The sequence below is a fragment of the Xenia sp. Carnegie-2017 genome, unplaced genomic scaffold (assembly GCF_021976095.1).
Source record: "Xenia sp. Carnegie-2017 unplaced genomic scaffold, XeniaSp_v1 HiC_scaffold_24, whole genome shotgun sequence".
Lineage (NCBI taxonomy): Eukaryota > Metazoa > Cnidaria > Anthozoa > Malacalcyonacea > Xeniidae > Xenia > Xenia sp. Carnegie-2017.
In genome coordinates, this window is record NW_025813487.1 from 13867562 (window position 1) to 13892057 (window position 24496).

The window sequence follows — 24496 nt, forward strand, 5'->3', positions numbered from 1 at the left end:
GCTTTGAAGCAATGACACAAAATTTTACAAGATGTACAAATCATGAAGCGCAATTGCCTAACTGGTTTCAATTTTGGCTTATGCTTTCATTCCAGTTATTTAAATATTGAGTTCACTGGTTTAAATGATGTCATGCAATATGGCGGATAGTAAGAATTTGGATAGTCTTGTGGTTACGGACGAAATTTTGTCATCAAAAAGGTATTGAATTCCTTTTCAATATTAATTGTCAGTTCTTAAATATTTCATTACATTTTTTTTCACTTTGTACTTCGTTGGCGTTAAGTTGACCTTTTGAAATTGACAATCATTAGTCACCATGTTTTGAGACAAAGCCGAATAACAAAGACTCAGCAGACGACAAAATATTCTCCATGCCTGTATTTGTGTGCTATTCGTATTTTTCCTTTTATTTTTGCTGATGCGGCATCGAATTAAATTAGAATTATACGTTGTAGTTTCTCTAAATTACATTTATACGAATAAATTAGAAAACCAAGAATCACAGGCAATTTGATATGTAGATCAAAAAGTTTTTGGTATGATCTGTGGTTTTATATTTGATGTCTTCAAGAAGTGAATCTTAGAGTTGAATTCCAGATATCAAAATTGTGAGTCGCCTTATCTGATATGATCAATGTAAAAAGTTTTAATATATTTTTGTCTGGTGATTAGTGTCCTTTAAAAAGTGATCTGATGTTGAAACTTAAGTCATTATGTGTTCCAGTCTTTGTGTGGAGTGATTTTTTGTATAATTACAATGGTTGTATAGCTGTATATAAAAATTAAAGTCAAAGTAATCCAGTCCAGTATCTTCATTCCATACTAGTTACTTTTATAATTGTGTGAAGATAGTATTTTTAGCAACTGGTCTTTTGATACTTCTTTGTTGTGCTTTTACACCATTTGTTCATCATTAAAGAAGATTCAACATTCAATTACAGGCTTCGACATACCTGCAATAAAACAATAAAATATTCATTATCTTAAAGGAAAAATCAGAAACGTGCCTACAATCAATACGTTTCTATAAGAGAAAAGTCAGAATCATTCGGATAAAAGAAATTTCTATAAACATATTTAAATCTCTGCTTTAAATAATTGGTTGCAAATAAATCAATACACTTCTCTTTCATACAAAGTTCATATGTATATGTTTATGCAGTAGCGTAGTCAGTCTGACTTTACTCTCGCTATGCAAATATTTTTTGCATTTAATAAATACGACGAGTTGTTTTAAAATAAATGTGTTTCAACATCTTATGATTGCATCTTCAGTATAATAAGAATATTATGTATATGCATGATAATTTTATATAAGAGTAATATGATGCAGTGATACAATTATCAGTAGATTATAAATATTAAAATGAAATACTGGTTGGAACTAATTTATGAGTGTAATTACAGGCGGAATATAGTGTTAAAACGAAAACGTGAACGTTGAGATTACGATTAGTTTTGTTATTGTGAAATGCTTCTTTTAAAAAACCCCGTCGTATTTATTAAATGCGCAATATCAATAGTGTTTTTACGCAGTTGCAGCAAATATTTTTGTGTTTACTGACCGTAAGAACAATAGATTTCTAAAGAATGTCTTTATGAGTAAATGATTTGTTACATTTATTTATTTTTTGTTTCTTAGGATATTAAAAAAGGTCGTATGGTCCGTGATTCATGACATATCGTGGCCGGTTCATGATGTTTCTAAAGATGTTCACAGTATGGTGGAAATTTTATCTAAAGTTGAACATTCACAAAGAGCTGCTGATGTAAATAGACCTGTCATTGTTATATGCAGGTAAAACACGTGTGACTCAAATATTAGCAAGTGATTAACCTCGTCGCTCTCGTGGTTATAATTTGGCGGTTTAAGGTCTAAGTGAAGATCTCTACAAGAATTTTGCAACAAACACAAAAATATTTATTTTCTTAATCCAGTGACGGAGCAGGTCACTGTGGTACCTATATTGCTATCTCAAATCTTGTCGACCGAGTCAAAACTGTCCAAGCGATTAATGCGTTCCAATGCATCAAGCTGATCCAGAATAGACGCCACAGTTCGTTGAAACAGCGGTAAGCTTGTCTTTATTATTCTCTTGAAGCCCCAATTGCATCAACACCCAGCGCTATTTTCATTAATGGACTATGCAGCCACTACAAAATAGACCATAAAAATTTTTATTATTGAATTCATGTTTGAAAGGGATTTTGATGTTTACCAACACTTTGACACATTTATGATTAGGGTTGTGATATTTCGATAAATCGATTTATCGAAGTTATTGTCATGCTTGATGACTATCATGATATTGCTTTGCCTGTATGTACATTTAGCTTTATAGAACCCAAATGATTCTTTTATTTCCGGAAAACGTAGCTCAAACATAAATTTACCAAATTAATACGATATAAAGTACAAAAGCTAGACTAAGTCACTGATATTTATGTATTGATGCGCTAAACAATGAAATTGCATGCTTTGCTTGCGCTGTGTGCCCGCTGCATTTGTGTCATCCGGTAACTGTTATTGAATATTGAGTAACTATCATAAAACTTTAGTTACTTTGTTGATTATGTTTAGTTCATTTTATTGATCAAAATTTAAAAACAATGTGGTGCATTTTGTTATCGTATTTATCGCGATATTATCGAATATCGTAATAATTTCCTAAAAATTAATCATGCGCTGTTTATTTTGATAATCGTCCAACGCTATTCATGATCATCGTATGTTGTATGGAAGTTACCGAATTTCGACTTTAAATATCGTCCTTGTATTCGAACTTTGCTCTCAGTAACGTATAATACCCTCATATTTGGTTGTGCTTTGTAAATCATCTGCATTGTTTCTTTAGAAATCTGTTGTTTTAATACAGTTAGTAAAGATTATTTACATAGCAAGACAAATTTGCAGGCTTTCTATGTTAATTGATGCACGGTTGTTTTCGTTGCAGGCTTGACATTTGGTTACCTGCAAGGGAAAATATTCCCAAATGCTTCGAAAATCTTGTCTGTAAGGATACACTATACACATGAGTACTTGAGGATACACTATACACATGAGTACTTAAGGATACACTATACACATGTGTTTTGAAAATACTCATACATAACTACTAATGAAACTCTTTAAAATGTTTTACATGACGGTACACTATAAAATTTTGTTTTACTTGATCTACGATACACTCATCATGAGTACTTTGAGGATACACTATACAATGAGTACCGAGGACAAACTTACAACATAAATACTTGAGGATGCACTATACACATGAGTACTTGAGGATACACTATAAACATGAGCACTTGAGAATACACTATACACATGAGTACTTGAGGATACACTATACACATGAGTACTTGAGGATACACTACACATGAGTACTTGAGGATACACTATACACATGAGTACTTAAGGATACACTATACACATGAGTACTTGAGGATACACTATACACATGAGTACTTGAGGATACACTATACGCATGAGTACTTGAGGATACACTATACACATGAGTACTTGAGGATACACTATACGCATGAGTACTTGAGGATACACTATACACATGAGTACTTGAGGATACACTATAAACTTGAGTACTTGAGGATACCAATAATGTTTTATTTTTTTTCTTTACCCCCCTCTCCCTGTGGGATTTATTGTTATCTTTCAAGTGGGGATTAGTAAAGGCGGGAGGCTAAATAAAAATAGGCTGGGGACTAAGTAAATTTTTACACAAATTGTTTTCGCATTTTATATGTAATTCACATGCTTCAATATTACTTTTTTTGAAATACTCAATCCCCATTCCTTATGCAATGTCGTCTGAGAACCTGACAAAGTCCATGCTTAATGCACATAATCTTGTTGTTCAGAGACTTGGATGTGAATGTATGTCAAGGGTTTGTTTTTTGCTATCTTTCAAATGTGTGATCATTAAAAGGGTGAGGTGGGGTAAAATAGGTGTGGAGCTGTTGAAGTGGGTACTTGAAGGTACCTGAGGGTACTCGAGTGTACTTGAAGATTTTGATTATGGTGTATCTACGTATACGCTTTAGAAAATATTTTTGTTTGATCGAATTTTTTTTAACATATATTGTTTGTGCTTTTACGTATTTAGAAAGCTAAGCTTGAGGGAAATAAATTTAGTGTTGATAAAATGGATGTCGATTCTGAGATAAAGGAATACCAACCATACTCGTTTTCTGATGGTAAGTTACTATAGAATTGGATTTGATAGTTAAGATTAAGAAACTATCGATTGCATGAAATAGATTCGATTTATTAGGTTTTATTTAAATGGTTTTGGAACACAGCCAGTAATTCGTAGTTCATAAATTCATGACGCAAACTGCTTGAAATTTTTGAAATATCTTTTAAAACAAACATCAAAGAAAAATTTGACTTTTAAATTGTCGGCAGAACGGCCGAATTTTTGTGATTCAAGAATATTTTCTGTCGTTTCCTCCTTTCAAAAAAACATTTAACATATAATGGTCGCAAGGTTTGCCAAAAGATTAAAGATGAAATGAAGCGCGCATCTTTTAACAAGCAAACACGTTTGTATTTCCAGTCTTATTGGGCTCGTCTAAAGGCTTTGAGCCCCGTTTACACGACAACTGTTTTGGGCACGGCACGACTAAATTTTGGCACGCGGGCCACTGTCTTTTATTAGGTCCGCTTTGTTTACACGTCAGTTTTTTAAGCGGGCCATTTTTTTAATAGGCACGCCTGATTTATAAAAACGGCCTGCATAAAGTATGAGCCCCAAAAAATAAGTGTCGGCGGATGACAAAAAAAATTAAATTTGGCGGATTATTCGAAACTTCAAACATGGCGAACTTACATAATGATAAGGTAAAGATAGCTTTAGCTTGGTATATGCACTTCCGAAAACAACAGCAAACCGTTCAAACGAGGTTTAGAAGCTGCGTTTCTTCAGGAGTATCATGTCTTAAGAGAAATAAGCGTCGATTTGCCTTAATCAAAGCAGTACTGGCCTATTTGCATAAACCACGAGAAAGGTTGTTGTGGATGCATCCACGTTCACTAGTTTGGTTTGATATGGTCGATGAACTCTACAACGATGAACTGTGGTACGCAAATTTTCGCGTGACAAAAAGCACGTTTGAATTTATATCAAACAGGGTTCGTCAAGAAATAGATCGTAAAATTACTCCCATGCGTAATCCAGTTTCTGCAAAACGACGCCTGGCCATAACGTTGTATTATTTATCGTGTACAGCAGAGTATCGAACTGTTGCTAATCTTTTTGGCGTCTCGCGTTCATTAGTGTGTCAGTGCATTAAAAAGTAAGCTGTGCAATAATAAAGCACTTTCCCAAAGCAACTTTTCCTAAGGGAGACGACCTCTTTCAAGTTTTGCAAGGTTACGAAGAGCAATGGGGTTTTCCTATGTGTGCTGGTGCAATAGATGGCACGCACATACCAATATTAGCACCAGCTAATAGCAACATAGAGTACGTGAATCGTAGAGGTTTTCACAGTATCGTGATGCAAGCGGTCGCTGACTGTAATTACATGTTCCTGGATGTGGTTATAGGATGGCCTGGTAGCGTCCATGATGCGCGAATTCTTTCTAACTCTACACTTTTCTCAAATGGAAATAAGAAACGTCTTTTCCCTCCCGACATTGTGAAGGAAATTAGCGGAGTGGAAATAGCACCGTTTCTCCTAGGTGACCCAGCTTACCCTCTCTTGTCGTGGTTGATAAAAGGGTATCCTAAAAATGGGGCTACTGAGGAACAGAAGAAGTTTAACTACCATCTTAGTCGTGCAAGAATGACCGTGGAAAACACATTTGGGAGATGGAAAGGACGCTATTCAAGATTTAGTAAAAGGCTAGATATGGAAGTAGCTTCTTCAGTCGATATTATTCATGCATCATGCATTTTACATAACATATGTGAACTTCAGAAGAACGAATTCATGCCCGACTGGGATTCGGTAGAAATTGTTGATGATGCTTTTGTTGTGGTGCCAATTGATGAAATAGAACCAGAAGATGCTCACGATATTCGTGCTGCTTTATCAAACTATTTTTCTTAAACAGTTCTTTAATATTCGTTTGAAACTTAACGTTACATGAATTCAACAATTCCACAAAATGTTGTTACCAAAATCATTTGAATGAGGTTAATATTGAAATAACAAATAAAATTAAATTTGAAAGACACTTGTAAGTTGTAAAGACCCTGCATTTTGTTATCGTGCCGTTAAACGACTGACATAACCTGTTAAAAGCAGTTACTGAAATATTTAAAACATGTCCACCTGTTCAGTGAAAAGCAGGTAAAAAACGAATATAATGAAGAAATATCAGCAGTTTAAATGATAACAAAGTATTACAATTGCAAAAGGTTTTTCTGTGTTTGAATCACTTTGAACGCTGCTGTCACGTGGATATACTTAGAACCAAATTGATCAACACTGTACCTAATATGATAATTATGTTGTTGGTAACCATTTATCGGAGCAGAAGGCTGTTGAGCTGGTGATGATAACATCATACGCATCATATTTAGCTCATGTGCCCGTTCCTCTCTTCTTCTCTCATTTTCAAGCTGAATTTGTTTTAATCGAAATTCATTTTCTATCAATGCGATCCTGTTCAAACTTCTGATACCTAAAGACAATTTACAATGCCAGTAACAAAAATGTCGTAATATTTAAATGCGCGAGAAAATTTCATATGCGATCATCATTTTGTAATTTTTCGGTTTTTTCCCTAAAATATTAAATTTAGCAAGACCATTTTCTAACAATTTTGCATTTGTCAACTCAAGTCACAGAGAGGTGCCAACATGTCAACACACATATTCATGCACGATCGAAATATACAGTACCTCATTCCTTGCATTAATCTGTAAATAAATCCCTACTCAGCACATATGCGTTTCATATTGAGACTCGTACATGATTTGCTCAATACCTTTCAAATTCAGCTGCTGACGACTGTTCAAATTTTGCAAATATAGCCTCTAAGCTTTTCTCTACATTGCTTTTTCTTTTTTTCCTATATCTCTGGCGTAATTTCTTTATTTTATTTATCAATTCCTTTAAGGTAAACCCTTTATATCCATTTTCTTCCAACTGAGACTGTAAAATAACACAGAATAATATATTGCTTTATATTATTGGCATATAAATAATAACAACTGCGTTCAAACTTTAGTTCAAGTGAAGGCAGTGGATAGGCAATTATAACTTCTGCAAGATTGAAAATTCATTCGATCATTGCATCCTTTGGCATATATAAATTTAATGATAAAGCTGAATGAATTGAATCATGATATCCAATTAATAAGCTGAATGCATGTATATCCAGTTTCAAAACGTCTGGCAGAAAATGCTATGTTAATATTTCATTAAGACTGCAGCATGGTTTGTGCATTTATGTATTTGTCTCCATATTCACACACTTTATATTTTAATATTTATTAAAAACATTATAAATGAACAGTTACTTTAATGACTCACCAGCAATATTTTATACACGTTAGACGTTGCCCGCGCACTTTTGCATGCATCCAATGATACTTGAATAGTTTCCTCTGCCCACAATGATATTAAACAATGTGTTGCTTCGTCCGACCATTGCTTTCCTCTTGTTTTAGCCGCCATCTTTCTTCATAATGCGCGTGCGTAAAAAATTTGGGCCCGCGTGCCATGTTTTTGGCGTGCCGAGACTACCTCTGGAGAAGGTCTCGGCCCGCCAAAATGTTTTGGCACGCGGGCCGTCTACTTAGCCGTTTACACGTCAAAATTTAAGAGTGCCGTGCCAGTATTTGTGGCCCGCGTGCCAAAATTTAGTCGTGCCGTGCCCAAGACAGTTGTCGTGTAAACGGGGCTCAAATCTGTTAGTAAAATTATGTCCTTTTGATTGCCCATGATGCAACATTGTGTCGGTCTGGCGTCATCACTTCTGCTACGATAATGGCTTTGCCACTTTGCCAAAGATTAAGTATGTAACGAAGCGTGTCTGGTTAACAAGCGAACGTATTTTATATTTACAATCTTCTTGGACTGGCATCAAGGTTGACAAATTCTACTTAAGTACACATTTTGTGTAAAACCTTAATTCGTGGCGAAGAAAAGCATTAACGTGGAGCGTTGCCCTCTTTTCGAGGTAAATAATCTAACCGTGTATTGTTGTTATTTCGTGGTACGCGCAATAAATCGATTATCGCAACAATTTGGACACTGTTGACTTCATTTTGGAGAAGTGTTTTGGATAAAGTGAGGACAATCGTTATTTCCTTTTCAACACTCACTGATAGCGTTTTGACGAATGTTCCATATAAAGGCCTTTAAAATATACGAGTTGAAATCGTTGGGGAGAAGATTATTCACTACATCGTTTGTTTTCTGAATGAAGTGCTCTCCTGGACAAAGAATTATTTGTACGTTATTGATTTTTGAAACGTGAGTTTTTTTGCACTCCAAAAAGTGAAACTTCAATCGGATCACATTGCAATTATCTTGCGTTGGCACGCGTAGACTCTCAGAAAACGCTTAACAGCATTTCTGATATCGTTTTGCGCCATGATCGAAGTATTAGTTGGTATTATTTTGATATATTTTTTCTGAAGAATTCTCTTTTTCTATTGGTCACATTTCACGTCACGTGATTTGCCACCTGGTCCATTTCCTCTTCCCTTTCTGGGAAACTTAAATCTGATTGGTACGACCGTTCACATTGATTTGGCAAAGCTTGCTAAGAAATATGGCGATCTAATCACAATCTACTTCGGAAGCGAGCGTGCGCTTGTCGTGAGCAGCTCGAAAATGGCTCGGGAGGTACTCGTGAATCAATCATTTGTTTTTGGTGGACGACCGTTGAATCTACCTTACGCGGCCATTTTGTTTAGTCACGATGGTAAGAATATCGCTTTTTCGAAAGAAATTTCTCAGCGTTGGGAGAAACAACGTAAAATATTTTATGCTGCTTACAGGACGTTTGGTAATAGTCTTGAAAATAAGGCTTGTGACGTCATAAAGGATCTTTTGGCTGACCTGGGAGAAAAAACGGTCACTCCAAGAAACATCCCGCAAGATATATTCCATTGTGTTGCTAACATCATTTGTGCCATAACATTTGGGTTCAAATATGACAAAGATGACCCAGAATTCCATGCTCTCATGAACAACTTTGATGTTGTGCAGCAGTATGTTGCCCCTGGCAACCTCATTGATGCCATCCCGTTGCTTAGGAGATTGCCTTTGAAGAGCGTGATTAAACTTAAGTCGGCCACTAATCTTTTGGACACGATTGTTTTGCGAATATACGGGGAGCACGAAACCGCAAATCCAGTGGAAGACAACGATTTGACGCATGCGTTTCAGAAGCAATCAGATGACATCATGGATAGTAAGAGTAATGACGTCATTTTAACGAAGGAAGAAATAACTTGTATGATAAAAGATATTTTTCTAGCGGGAATTGAAACCTCGACGTCAGTGATCACGTGGGGGCTGTATCTCTTGGCTTTTCATTCAGATATACAAGATCAGATTTACGAAGAGATGATGCAAGTTCAAGGCCCCGATTCTCCCCCGACATTTTCCGACCGTCATCGACTACCTTTGCTCTGGGCAAGCATCACAGAAACGTTAAGATATGGGTCTATTGTACCTTTACTTCTACCACATAGGGCAACATCCGATGCAAAAATTAACGGTTTTCACATTCCTAAAGACACGACTGTAATCGTAAATGCCTCTGCTATTCATAATGACGCAAGAACTTGGCATGACCCGCATGTCTTTAGGCCAGCCCGATTTTTGAATAGCTGTGGAAATTATTCGACACCGCCGCCTTTCTCGACGCTTCCATTCTCGGCAGGCAGTCGCGTTTGTGTCGGAGAGACTCTCGCGAAGATGGTTGTGTTCGATGTCATTTCCCGGATGTTATATAGTTACGGAATGGCATTGGTAAACATGAAGTATCAGAGAGTGGAAGCTGACATGACGAATACAGCTTCTATTCTTAAGCCGAAACATTTACAAATAGCTCTTGAAAAACGTTGTGTCGTAAAAACTGATGCCTTTGATGAAACGACAAAATGTCACTTTTAGTTTTTTACTTTTGGTTTAATGACCAGTAGATTCATACGTTAAAATCGTTCATACTTAATTTTGTATATTATCTTGATGTAATCTTTTTCTGATATATTTAAAATAATAGTATTGTTCCTTAAATGCATAAATTTCTTTCGAATTACAAAAATTATAAGCAGTGTTCAATTTGAATTCTGTCACCGTACATCAAGTACATTACCCCTTCTTATCCTTGCATTTAGTAGATTACCCTCCCTATCCTTGCATAAAGTCCATTACCTCTTTTATCCATGCTTGTAGTAGATTACCCTCTTTGTCTATGCATGAAGTGCATTACCCCTTCTTATCCATGCATGAATTACATTACCCATTTCATCCATGCATGTAGTAGATTATCCTCCTCGTCCATGCATGAATTACATTACCCATGCTATTCATGTATGAAGTAACGGATCCCTCGTTATCCATGCATGAACCTTTCTAATCTTTGTTTGATTTTCAGACACTGGCTCTAATAACAGTGGTTTTTACCAGTTGCAAGCTGTTCTGACTCATCAAGGACGATCATCGTCATCTGGTCATTATGTGGCATGGATCAAAGGGAGTAACAGTGAGTAAAGGTTATTATATTGCATAGATCAAAGGGTGTAATAGGGAGTAAAGTCTTATATCATTGGACTATAGTTTCTTTCTTCAACCCCATCTGACCTTAGGTACTAAACATATTGCATCGGGTTGATAAACATCTCGATTCAAACGTTTAAACACAAAAGATTCGCGAGCTTCGCTTTTGTTTTTATATTGTCAACATATGTCTCGTTTCTGCGAGCTTTTTTCGTAAAGGTCAAGTCTAACGTTACATCAATTTCCTGTGCGTTTTATTTTTCTAAACAAGCCCGTTGCAAAACATTTTAATCCATTCGAGATCTTTATAACAAGTGAAAGAACAACAGCCATTAATATAATAAATATCGGTGAAAGTATTATTATATCTCGTATTGCATCCAACGCGAGGAGTTTCTCCGCATTATAAGAACCGTTACCTTCTTCATGATAAAGAGTCTTGACCAAAGTGATCCCGCATAAAATAACGTGTATAGCTAAAAAGATAGACTCCACGATACTATCGCGTTTGGTCTGAAAGGGGAACAACAGCATGTGACATATCAAAATCGCCACGCAGATCGTTAAAGCGACCAGCATTCGTAATTTAACATCGTAGAGAAAAGTCAGCACGACAATTAAAACCAGTCTACGAAAGATGAGAAATCCTTCCCACGGTATGCGCGAAGTTGTGGAACATTCATCGGCTTTATAAAGTCTGAATGGACCCTGTAAGACATGAAGTATCCTAGAAATACTGTTCGTACTCTTTGCGGTATGACATTCGATGTTTGTTTCTTCATTGTTCGTGTTTATCTCACATATATCCTGCATCGTATGGTCGTATCCCATTCTCGTGAAACCGCGTATCCTTGTGAATAGATACAGCCAATAGCAGCAGAAGGGTAGAGGGAAGAGGCCAGCGATACAGAAGTGCTTGACGGTGATCTCTTCGAGTCGTAGAAGATGCGATCCGAGAACAGGAACAAGACAAAACGGCAGTATGGATGTTATGAAATATGCCAGGAAAATATATTGATATAGCTGATAACATTTAACGTTGCCGTTAATGTGGAGAACTTGCTCATCATCCAATGGAACACAATGCAGCAAGGATAAACAGAGTTGAGTGGATGATGCGTACATAAGGAGGGAGATGAGCGTATATGCTGAAGCAATGCGCGCCTCGAAACTTTGGTCTTTTCCGTCGTCTCTTGCATCAGTCTCGATGGAAAACGGGATGTCTCGTGACGTGTAAGATTTAAAGCGTTTACAGACGAAATTCTTTAAAATTGTTGCCGTGAACAGCACGGCAAGAAATGTGAGAAGGACGTAGCCCAGCGAGTGAAGGATTGTTTGTTTTGTGACGTCATTAAGGTCACGAATTGGACATTCCAGGAATTGAATACTCATGATGATGAAGTTGAAAATTTCTCCGATCTTATTACGTACTTCCGTCATCGCTGTTTGCCCGGATTCAAAATTAGTTGGACTCGCCAAGAAACGGCTGATCTGGTAATAGTAGAATACGATCTTCAGCATTCCGCTGTTGGTTTCTTTCGAAGAAGTGAAAAAAATTCGCTTGACAAATCGAATTATTTCTTTATGGTAGAGAAAAAACACTAAATAAACAATAATGTAGCCGAGGCCAAAGAGAATAGCATCATAATGACCGCAGTTAGCGTTTGGAATGCATGCTGCAGAAAACAACGATACCGACATGCCATGCGGGCATTCCCCGCAAATTTTACCGTGTCTCTTTCCATGGCAACTACTGTATGTGACGCAGTCATTGCCTTGGCAACAGTAACCGTGTGGGCATTGTATGAAACGGACTGATTGGTTGACTTTATATCCCCAGTAGTTTGGCTTTGCTGTCAGGTGACCATTGTAACATTGACCGCCATTCGCGCAGTCCTGACAATTGATACTGTTGGTGATATTGTTATGAAGTATCGCACGACTTACCGAATAAGTATTCCGCTGACATGGTTTACATTTTACCACGAACTCGTTGCATTCAACGTATGCCTTATTTTTGACCTCGTGGCAAAACATCTTTTTGGACATCACATATCCGTAGGGACAAAGGATCTTGAAGTTGTCCTGAAGACGGAAACGACGTACTTTATCGGGCTTCGTGAAAATGTACGCGATGACGTTTAGTTCACGTTGCGTCGCGGTGATATTAAACGTGTTGTTTTTTTGAAACAGCACGAAGTTCTTTTTTTGTGAGAAGATTAGCGTCGAGGACGATGCAGGATTCGAGTTCTCGAAATAACAGTCTCTAAATATAACGGCAACACTGTATGAAGAGACGACAATGACAGCATCGTTGGGCTCATTTCCGCCATAGTTATCGATAAACGTGCATTTTGTGAACAGAAATTTTCCAGGATTTAAATGGAGATTGTTAAAACGACTTGAGCGATATTTATGCGTGTTTATGAAAGTGTTGTTGACGAAACGTACAGCTTTGCCTCGAAGGCCACCACGCGAACGATAAAAATATACGTACAAAACGGATGATGTGTTTTCAAATAACGAATTAGAAACAACAACATCAAAGATATCTACTTTTTGCAGCGGCTCAAGTCGAAGTATTGTTCCTGTGCAACGGTTGTCTTTAGTGTTAGGTTATTTAGATGAATAAGCGTTTGTTTTCGTTTCTTTGCGAACTTGTTCCCCTTGATATAAAGCGTATTTCCTGTTTTAGTTCCAGTGCATATTCCAAAATGATCTGTGAATTTGCTGCTTACAATTGTGACATTACTATAGACTGCCATTGGCAATATTTGTAGAAGCGATCCGCACATTTTCTTTGCTCGCCATGAAAATGACAGTTTGACACGAAAACGGTCGTATGTTGAACGTAGAGTGTCTTTTTCCATAATTGTTCGAAGAGAGACAGGACTGGCGCGAAACGTACTGTCGACAAGATGTGCTGTTAGATTTAGACAACTCATTGACGCCGATGGGTACGTACGACCATAAAAGTACTCTTGAGGATCGTGATGGAACAATCGTGAGCTGATTTTGCTGCGATTGCTGTATTGGAAACTCGGAAAACGCAGTTCCTGATGTAAAGTGCGAATCTTGATCGTTTATCGCAGCGAATGACCGAGTTTGAAGATATCAGAATCAAATTCGTCGTGTTTATGGTGATCTTTTCATTCAGTGATGGTATTTTGAATAATTGAGCTCCTCTTTTGCATTCAACTGTCGGTTTGCCTTTGTGACCGATGAACGTTAGGGACTTGTTAAGATATGTAACTGTTCTTGAATCTTGGCATTCGTCATATGGCTTGTGCGCATATTCAATGAGAATCTTCTCACCAGGCCTTGCAATCGTTATGGCTTGTCTGATCGTTCGACAAGGACGATTTCTAAAACCACACGATGGAAAATCTGCGCCATTTTGACTGACGAACAACGATTTTGAAACTACACTTTGACAAGCTAAAGAAGGAAATTCGATTATAAACGCTCTATCTCATCATTTGTTCTTGTAAGAACTCTTTAGGAAATTGCTAAATGAAATTTGACAGTCTATTTTTACTTATTCGAAAAAACTTTGTTTTGTAAGGTGGTTCCTTTTAGGGGGGTGGTTCCATTAAGGGGGAATTCTTTTACGGGGCGGTTACTATGTGTGCGTGGGGGGGGGGCTCAAGGGGGCGGTTACTTTCGAGAATGAGCGCCAGTTTTAATTCACTGGGATGATTACGTTGTGGTCAAGGCAAAAGAAACTGCTTAGTTAGGATTGATGTATTTTAGCTACGAAGTAATTGTTTTATTACTGAGTGTAATGAAATATGTTGAAGTTAGTCACGTTTGAAGCATTGAGCGCCGTTTTGTGAAAGTTGATATGATTTAAGTTGAAACCAAGTATTTGTTTGCGTAGAGACAAGTCTCATGCAAACACGAGTTACGTATTAAAAAATCATTGAATAAAGAATCTAAAATGTCCGTTTGCTGTTTTTGCATCAACTGTGGCGTCATCATTTCAAATCACAGTAACTTCAAGACAAAAGAACTTCACGACAAGTTGAGTGAATTTCTACCAAAAAGTGTTCACTTGTTCGTGATGATTTAAATTCCAACAACTTACCCAGATCTAATACACTGAAGCAGAACATGACAGAAAACCTCCAACTCAAAGCCATTTTTGTGAAAAACTTTTGAAACGAAGAGAATGATGAAGTAAAAACGTAGAAACGATGGACGTGGAATGAAGTGGGAATCCTTGCATTGGTCTTATATTAAATAAATCTGTGTGGGCAGAAAACGTCCGTTTAATATCATTAATCATGTCTTGAAATGACAGGTGTTAGTTTACACGTGGTAGGTGGGGCGAACGCTTCTACTTCCACCTTTAGTTTCTGTTTTTTTTTCAATCGTAATTTAGTCCGACTTTTGAGTATGAAAACATGCGCTTAAGTTGTGTAATCAATGTCTGTAACTAATTTTGCAGGGAACGCAATGCATTTTTATGTTCTGTTTATATATTTTAGACTCTTGAGAGTGACTGTTGTTTTTGGTGTTGACTGACGTTTCGACTACCTCAGATGAAGATGACTCCCGCTAAGGTTGTCGAAACTTTAGTCATCATTCAACAACAAGAGTCTTTCTCAGGGCTCTATCTACATCCACAAACATGTAGCTATACTCCCCCCGGATTCAAACCATTTACTGTATATTTTAGACTCTTGGATTAAGTGCGACGACGATAAAATAACGCACATTACTGAAGAAGATGTTTTGAAATTATCCGGGGGAGGTAAGATCATCCTCTGCTTAAGTTTTAATGGTGATTATCATTGTGTTAGGTATCTGCTGCTGAAGTTTTAGTTGAATTTAGAGTAAGGGTTCTTTGAAAATTTTGTCAATGCTTTATGATCATGTTTTTGCTTCTTTTTGTGTTTGAGTTAGAGCCTCTCAATGATATTGCAATCTTTATATATATTGCAATCAATATCGTATCACAATGTCTAGACATTCTTTCAAATATAATGTTACCTTTCTTCATGCCGGCTAAAACTTTTCAGCTAGGAAAAGACTTATTTTGCGTGGGTTTCATCGTCAATTGAGACGTTGAAACGAAAGCGAAACAAAATCTCGAGCATGTGCAACCCTCGACCTTCGGTCTCGGGCTTGCACTGATCTTCTCTCGAGTTCTCCCAAAGGTCTCCTCGGTTTTCATAAGCCTGTGCAAACACAGTAAAAATCTTTTATTTCTTAAATAATTTTAATCTAGTCTATTTTAATACATCATTTGCTCATCATTGGAGCACATTGAACTATCCATTTACGCTTTGACTTATCAATAGTCGTTTAGAAAATTCATTAGCGCGAAGGAATAATCAAGAATATTAGTCGAAAATCAATGTTTATTTATGCCGCATAGCATAACAATAGGGAAGATTAAAGTAGCATTAACGTGCATTCCATAAAATCAAATAAACATGTATATACTTTGCACGAAAGACGTCTTTCCCAACAGAAATAGTCTATCGCAGATAGTCTTCTACAATTGCAACACCCCACTTCTATGTCATAGAAAATAGCTTTGATTTTATTTGAATGTCTGCTTTATTTTAATGATCCTTGGTTAAGGCTGTTTCTCCTTTAGGTGACTGGCATTGTGCATATGTGTTGCTATACGGGCCGAGAAGACTAGAAATCATTAAAGAATCTTCGTGATCACGTGATCTTAAGAAGAAGTGGATTTTGTACCTTTAAAGAATGCGGTATTGTGCCGATATGTCTATGGGTTGATATCATCTTAAAATCTCCTGTTGAGTAATTTGTTTCAAATCAACACTGCAGTATTTTCTTCAGTGTCATCGAGACAGTTAAGTTTATACGCTGGTCAATTGACAATTGTCAAAAAAAGATTTGTATTTTAAAGATTTGATTATTTGTACATGGAGAAATTGCGTTTTTCGATTTTTTACAAATTCATTTCGATGAAGGCATGCAAATTGTAACCTTTTTTTTAAATGGCGAACGACAAAGTTTTGCTTTTAGTTTTGCTTTTCTTGTCTTTAAAAAACAGGTAAGCAATTTTTTTTTATCATTTAGAGTTTACAAATACTTATGTTGTATGTTTAAAGTTTTCATTGGTTGTTACTCTCAAACACAAAGATTTTGTAAACATATTGTTGTAGGACAACATTGATTTAGAAAATAACGATGAGACGTTCTGTTGATTGACATGTATACTTGAGGGTACACTATACACATGAGTACTTGACCGTAAACTATACACGTGAGTACTTGACCGTACACTATACACGTGAGTACTTGACTATACACTATACACATGAGTACTTCACCGTACACTATACACATGAGTACTTGACCGTACACTATACACGTGAGTACTTGACTATACACTATACACATGAGTACTTCACCGTACACTATACACATGAGTACTTGAGGTTACATTATACACATGAGTACTTGCCAATGTCAAGTACTGAATTTTGTGTACCTCTTCTATTCAACGTATTGTAGGACACATTTGTATGACGTTAGAAAAAGTTTTGAGCGAAGAATTTAAGGAATAAATGTGTTACTTTTGTGTTCTCAACTTACATCTGTCTTTTGTTAAGCATCATGACTTACCTCAATCATCAAGACTTACATCTGTCATCGTGGTGTCACTGTATTTTACGCTAACTTGGAGAATTTCACAATTATTCATTTACAAATATATCAAAATATAAACTATTGCTACTCTTGGATATTGAATAATTCAAACAGGGTTGCTGCGAATACTGGGGATTAAATTAATTATATTCTTGCTAGTTCATTTCGTGCTTCAAAAAATGTCCAATTGTCATTGCTCTGCACGATGATTAACGTTCACTCTTTAATGGAATTTATATCGCTACCGTATTGCTGTTATTAGACAAGATACTTACGTTTTCTTGTCATAGCTGGCTTGATTCCAACTGGAATTTAACCTTATTTAATAAAACCATTGCAAAATCAGGCGTATTCCTCAAATACTTCTTGTGCTCTCTCTCTCTTTCTCTTTCTTCAGACAACAATTTTTAATTTTTGCGACTTTTTGTGAATGGAGAACAATATGGGATTGCATCATTGCTCTCTATCAAATCAAACCAGTTCTAATGTTGTAATGAATTTCAACAAAATCCATTTTCTATTTAAGGTCATGTTTGTGATAATCCTCTATTAAAAAACCCAGAAAAATTCCCAGATTCTTGGTTTACTGCCTTCCCAAAGAGTCGTAGTGCTTCTAAAGCAAGAATATCCAGTGGTAGTTCATGGTGTGCTCCTGCTGCAGATGGCAATTATTATTTTGAACTGAATTTCCCAAGTCTTTATGCAGTTAACGTTATCGCAATCTTTGGTGACAGCATTGGTTGGTAATGTTATGATTTGTCATTCATTTTTATCTTGTAGACGGTGGAAATACTGGTGCTATTGCTGGTGTAGTTGTAGCTGCAATTTTGCTCATTATTCTTGTCATATTGGTCATTCTTTTTATTAGGATTAATTTAAATTCTGCTACAGTGCAGTGAACTGCGTATTGTAGTTATTTGACGGCTACTAAAAGTTCTCAAAAATGGGGGAAGTTGAATTTTTCTCGCGAAATTATTAGAGGTTTTCTGAAATTTAACGTACTATAGAAGAATATGATTAAGCATAGAATTTTATTTCCTTTTTAACTATAAGAGTGAACGAGAGTGAATGATTCTGAAGAGTATTTGAAAACAATTTGGAACATAACATCAAATTTTTAGACTAAGGATGTAGTCAATATTTGAAATAGGATAACGGCTGTAATAATTTTTATTTAAACACATTAAATAAGAAATAAAGTTAAATTACAAATAAACAGTGGCGTAGCATGCTCAGTATTTTATTTTAATGAGAGGGGATTTTGATATATTCCTGTATTTTGGAGTTTGTGGAATATATATGAATATGTGCGCACTGTCATCTCATTAATTTACCTGACGTAGGAAACTGGAAGTTTTAGTGGATGGCGTTTACTTTGTTACCAACTTTGTTAGTTTAAAAAAAAAGGTACTTTAAAGCATGTTCTTGTCCTTTCTTGTTTTCTCTTCTTATCGTCATGATGATATTCATTGAAAATATCCAAAATTTTCGAGTTAACTGAATTTCCTGATTATTTGATTGCGAGAGTGCTAGGAACGTTGTACTTCGGCTGTAGATTAGTGATTAACGAAGAAGAAGAAATGGGTTGGAAGCAACGACTTGACATTTTAAAAAACATAAAAAATGTAAGTGTCAGAAAGCTCTATATGTTTGTAAATGATGATCGTCCAGGTTAATAAAGTCCTGAGAAGGACTGTTTTTGTTGTTGTTGACTGACGTTTCGACAACCTTAGCGGTAGTCATCTTCAGAGTCAAATGAGGAAAATTGTTGTTTCAGTACGGTTGATATAACATATTTCTGTAGTTACATGTTTGTAAATGTAGATCGTCCAGGTTAGTATAGTCCTGAGAAGGACTGTTTTTGACTAGTCAAATGACTCTGAAGATGACTACCGCTAAGGTTGTCGAAACGTCAGTCAACAACAACAAAAACAGTCCTTCTCAGGACTTTATTAACCTGGACGATCATCATTTACAAACATATAGAGCTTTCTGACACATACATTTTTTATGTTTTTTAAAATGTCAAGTCGTTGCTTCCAACCCATTTCTTCTTCTTCGTTAATCACTAATCTACAGGCGAAGTACAACGTTCCTAGCACTCTCGCAATCAAATAATCAGGAAATTCAATTAACTCGAAAGTTTTGGATATTTTCTATAAATATCATCATGACGATAAGAAGAGAAAACAAGAAAGGACAAGAACATGCTTTAAAGTACCATTTTTTTTAAACTAACAAAGTTGGTAACAAATTAAACTCCATCCACTAAAACTTCCTGTTTCCTACGTCAGGTAAGTTAATGAGATGACAGTGTGTACATATTCATATATATTCCACTAACTCCAAAATACATGAATGTATGAAAATACACTAGGGTGACTATATGATTGGTTGATACACTATGGTGACTATACTCTCCAGGTATAGTCACCATAGGGTATCAAAAAATCATATAGTCACCCTAGTGTATCAACCAATCATATAGTCACCATAGTGTATCAACCAATCATATAGTAACCATAGTGTGTCAACCAATCATATAGTCACCATAGTGTATCAACCAATCATATAGTCATCATAGTGTATCAACCAATCATATAGTCACCATACTGTATCAACCAATCATATAGTCACTATAGTGTATCAACCTATCATATAGTCACCATAGTGTATCAACCAATCATAAAATCACCCTAGTGTATCAACGAATCATATAGTCACCATAGTGTGTCAACCAAGCATATATTCACCATAGTGTATCAATTAGTCATATAGTCACCATAGTGTATCAACCAATCATATAGTCACCATAGTGTATCAACCAATCATATAGTCACCATAGTGTATCAATGAATCATATAGTCACCATAGTGTGTCAACCAATCATATATTCACCATAGTGTATCAACGAATCATATAGTCACCATAGTGTATCAACGAATCATATAGTCACCATAGTGTATCAACCTATCATATAATCACCATAGTGTATCAACCAATCATATAGTCACCATAGTGTATCAACCAAACATATAGTCACTATAGTGTATCAACCTATCATATAGTTACCATAGTGTATCAACCAATCATAAAATCACCCTAGTGTATCAACGAATCATATAGTCACCATAGTGTGTCAACCAATCATATATTCACCATAGTGTATCAATTAGTCATATAGTCACCATAGTGTATCAACCAATCATCTAGTCACCATAGTGTATCAACCAATCATATAGTCACCGTAGTGTATCAACCAATCATATATTCACCATAGTGTATCAATTAGTCATATAGTCACCATAGTGTCTCAACCAATCATATAGTCACCAAAGTGTATCAACCAATCATATATTCACCATAGTGTATCAATTAGTCATATAGTCACCATAGTGTATCAACCAATCATAAAATCACCCTAGTGTATCAACGAATCATATAGTCACCATAGTGTGTCAACCAATCATATATTCACCATAGTGTATCAATTAGTCATATAGTCACCATAGTGTATCAACCAATCATATATTCACCATAGTGTATCAACCAATCATATAGTCACCATAGTGTATCAATGAATCATATAGTCACCATAGTGTATCAACCAATCATATATTCACCATAGTGTATCAACCAATCATATAGTCACCATAGTGTATCAACCAATCATATAGTCACCATAGTGTGTCAACCAATCATATATTCACCATAGTGTATCAACCAATCATATAGTCACCATAGTGTATCAACCAATCATATAGTCACCATAGTGTGTCAACCAATCATATAGTCACCATAGTGTATCAACCAATCATATAGTCACCATAGTGTATCAACCAATCATATAGTCACCATAGTGTATCAACCAATCATATAGTCACCATAGTGTATCAACCAATCATATATTCACCATAGTGTATCAATTAGTCATATAGTCACCATAGTGTATCAACCAATCATATAGTCACCATAGTGTATCAACCAATCATATAGTCACCATAGTGTATCAACCAATCATATAGTCACCATAGTGTATCAATTAATCATATAGTCACCATAGTGTATCAACCAATCATATAATCACCATAATGTGTCAACCAATCATATAGTCACCATAGTGTATCAACCAATCATATAGTCACCATAGTGTATCAACCTATCATATAGTCACCATTGTGTGTCAACCAATCATATAGTCACCATAGTGTATCAACCAATCATATAGTCACCATAGTGTATCAACCAATCATATAGTCACCATAGTGTGTCAACCAATCATATAGTCACCATAGTGTATCAACCAATCATATAGTCACCATAGTGTATCAACCAATCATATAGTCACTATAGTGTATCAACGAATCATATAGTCACCATAGTGTATCAACCAATCATATAGTCACTATAGTGTATCAACCTATCATATAGTCACCATAGTGTGTCATCCAATCATATATTCACCATAGTGTATCAATTAGTCATATAGTCACCATAGTGTATCAACCAATCATATAGTCACCATAGTGTGTCAACCAATCATATAGTCACCATAGTGTGTCAACCAATCGTATAGTCTCTATAGTGTATCAACCAATCATATAGTCACCATAGTTTATGAACCGTATAACCAAAGTATTGACAATCTTATCTGTAGGCTTCACTATGATCATTTGACGGCTACTAAAATTTCTCAAAAATATAGGAAGTTGAATTTTTTTCGAGAAATTATTAGGCGTTTTCTGAAATTTAGCGTACTAAAAAAGAATATTATTAAACATAAAATTTATTACCTTTTTAACTATAAGAGTGAACGAGAGTGAATGATTCTAAACAGTATTTGAAAACAATTTGGAACATAACATCAAATTTTTAGAATAAGGATGAAGTCAATATTTGAAATAGGATAACGGCTGTAATACTTTTTATCTAAATACATGAAATAAGAAATAAAGTTAAATTACAAACAAACAGTGGCGTAGCATGCTCAGTAATTTAATTTTCTTTGGGGGATGGAATTTTCATACATTCATAATTTTGGAGTCAGTGGAATATGTATGAATATGTACACACTGTCATCTCGTTAATTTACCTGACGTAAGAAACAAGAAGTTTTAGTGGATGGAGTTTACTTTCTTACCAACTATGTTAGTGGTAGTAAAATGTTGCTGTTCTTGTCCTTTCCTATTTTCGCTTATTATCCCATTATAATATTCATTATAAAATCATCCAAAATTATCGAATTGAATTTTCTGATGATTTGATTGCAAGAGTGCTAGGAGCATTGTGTTTTGCTGTAGACTAGAGATCAACGAAAAAGAAGAAATGGGTTGGAAGCAAGGACACAAGATTTTACAAAACAAGAAAAATTCATGTGATCGAAAAACATATCCTCTCTTATAGTTTTTTGTCAGACCCTCTCCTTGTTTTTCAACACTGGCAGGAACACCCACCGAAAGATTGAACTAGGTAGTTGGTACCAAACTTTTTTCCACCTTTCTTAACGTCTATTTTCTTTCTTCCCCTTTTAGGAAAAAATCTCAAACCTCAGAGATTGGATGTTGTGTGTTCATTAAAGTGTTGTAGCTGTACGTATTGTATGTGGGTCAAATAAAGCGTCATTTACACATCGGATTTTTGTAGCACATGAGAATATCTCCATTTGAAGGTAACCAGACGTCACGCCTTGCGTTATCGAGCATTTTTGCTAACATAAACATATCTGGAGATACCCCCAACATGGACGACTTAGAAAGAATTTCCTCTTCTCACGATTCATACAAACTCTCCCTTAATGAGAGCCTCATTATCAATAGCTACAAGTCTTCACTTATCGACAGTATAGTAAAAATACAGTAGAGCAAGTCCATTGATTTTTTTGTGCTACGTATATCTCATTGCGCGTATGATTACTATATTGGAAGCTAGTAAATTGACTTTTTTTGAGTAATAGGAGTGCTGAGCTGGCTAACGGCAGTCTGTTACCTAATTATATGTACAGCAGAAAGTTTCTCAGCAAAGTGGACCTTTGTTATGTTTCCTTTATTATGGCTTAACATCTGTCCAAGGCAGTTCTATTCAACACTTTTAATTTCACTATATTTTGCTTCCTAACTTCGTAATTTATATAATCTATTTGACACTGTCTCATTTTGTATTCTAACACCCTATGTAAATATGATTATTTCTCATAACATTCTATTAAGAATGCAATGCTACCAAACCTTCCGATTTGTTAAATAAAGCCCTATAATGCAGCGGATGTTGAGTTTTATTTTATGTTTTTCTACGTGTTTCTGTGCACCTGTTTACTTCAGAATTGTTTTATTATTGATGAGGAATATTTACTCTAAACGTCCCTAATGAATATTTTGATGAGAAAATACGTCAGTAAACGTCCCTGTGATAGAAAGAGGCCACCATGTTATGGCAGTCGGCATAAGTGCATGCTTATATATTCTCAATACACGCTACTCCACACTTGAGGAAACAGCTTTGGCCAGCACTTACAAGTAAAACTTTGCAAAAACCACAACTCTATTGTTTACCATACTTGTACGAATCTTCATTTTCTCTGTTTGTTTAAGACGTATTTCTGCAGTTGCCTTATTGTGTGCGTTTTTCAAACAAAGACGTAAAGACAATAAAAGAACAAAAGGTAAGATGTAATAAATTTTGTTGGCTACAGTTGATGGTAAAACGAATGTTTGTTTATCCTCGTTGCTTTGTTAGCATTTAATATACAGCAAATTTTTTCTTTGACCGAGTTTTGCAGTTTACATGATGCCGGCTTGTCCTCGAAGTATTGAGGTTTCAAAGGCTAAAGACATCAACTATTAAACGTTTTCATAGAGAAGAATTCGCAATGATTAAGCCGTGGATAAAATGAAGATGAAGCTTAAGCAAATTTTACATGACGAAATCAAAATTTGAAAACAATAAAAGGTGCATGGGCTGCATGTTTACGTCACGGCCGCCATGTTGATGGTCAAATACAAAAAAATGTTTTATCAAAGCCATTGTTTGCACAGGCCGATAAGGGCGGGTCAATTTTTTTCATAATTCCGTGGAAATTGTTTACAATACAGGATTAGGCGTATTGTTTTATTGTTGATGAGGGTATTTAGTCTAAACGTCCCTATTAAATGTACTG

The 24496-nt window shown here is 35.8% G+C and overlaps 3 protein-coding genes across 5 annotated transcripts in view; all 3 read left to right on the forward strand.

Annotated features, from left to right (window-relative positions):
• Positions 1 to 18441, forward strand: part of LOC124450292 (receptor-type tyrosine-protein phosphatase F-like) — a 52982-nt gene extending 34541 nt beyond the window's left edge. For both annotated transcript variants that reach the window (XM_047000923.1, XM_047000927.1), the window contains exon 8: positions 18124 to 18441. In XM_047000923.1, the coding sequence (XP_046856879.1) occupies positions 18124 to 18242 (119 nt within the window). In that variant the 3' untranslated portion in view covers positions 18243 to 18441. The remainder of the gene's footprint in view (positions 1 to 18123) is intronic.
• LOC124450299 (ubiquitin carboxyl-terminal hydrolase 14-like) overlaps positions 1 to 24496 on the forward strand; it is an 86059-nt gene that overhangs the window by 19810 nt on the left and 41753 nt on the right. The gene's annotated exons all lie outside the window — the stretch shown is intronic.
• LOC124450300 (ubiquitin carboxyl-terminal hydrolase 14-like) lies at positions 135 to 16622 on the forward strand. The gene is made up of 7 exons (XM_047000941.1): positions 135 to 201; positions 1659 to 1801; positions 1942 to 2076; positions 4128 to 4218; positions 10589 to 10696; positions 15392 to 15466; positions 16319 to 16622. The coding sequence occupies exons 4-7, from the start codon at positions 4167 to 4169 to the stop codon at positions 16387 to 16389; spliced, it is 306 nt and encodes a 101-aa protein (XP_046856897.1). The 5' UTR covers positions 135 to 201; positions 1659 to 1801; positions 1942 to 2076; positions 4128 to 4166; the 3' UTR covers positions 16390 to 16622.

Coding starts and splice junctions, on each gene's coding strand:
- LOC124450300 (XM_047000941.1), top strand. CDS start 4,167: ATGGATGTCGATTCTGAGATAAAGGAATACCAACCATACTCGTTTTCT. Junction 4,219..10,588: donor ACCATACTCGTTTTCTGATG/GTAAGTTACTAT, acceptor TTTGATTTTCAG/ACACTGGCTCTAATAACAGT. Junction 10,697..15,391: donor ATGGATCAAAGGGAGTAACA/GTGAGTAAAGGT, acceptor TGTATATTTTAG/ACTCTTGGATTAAGTGCGAC.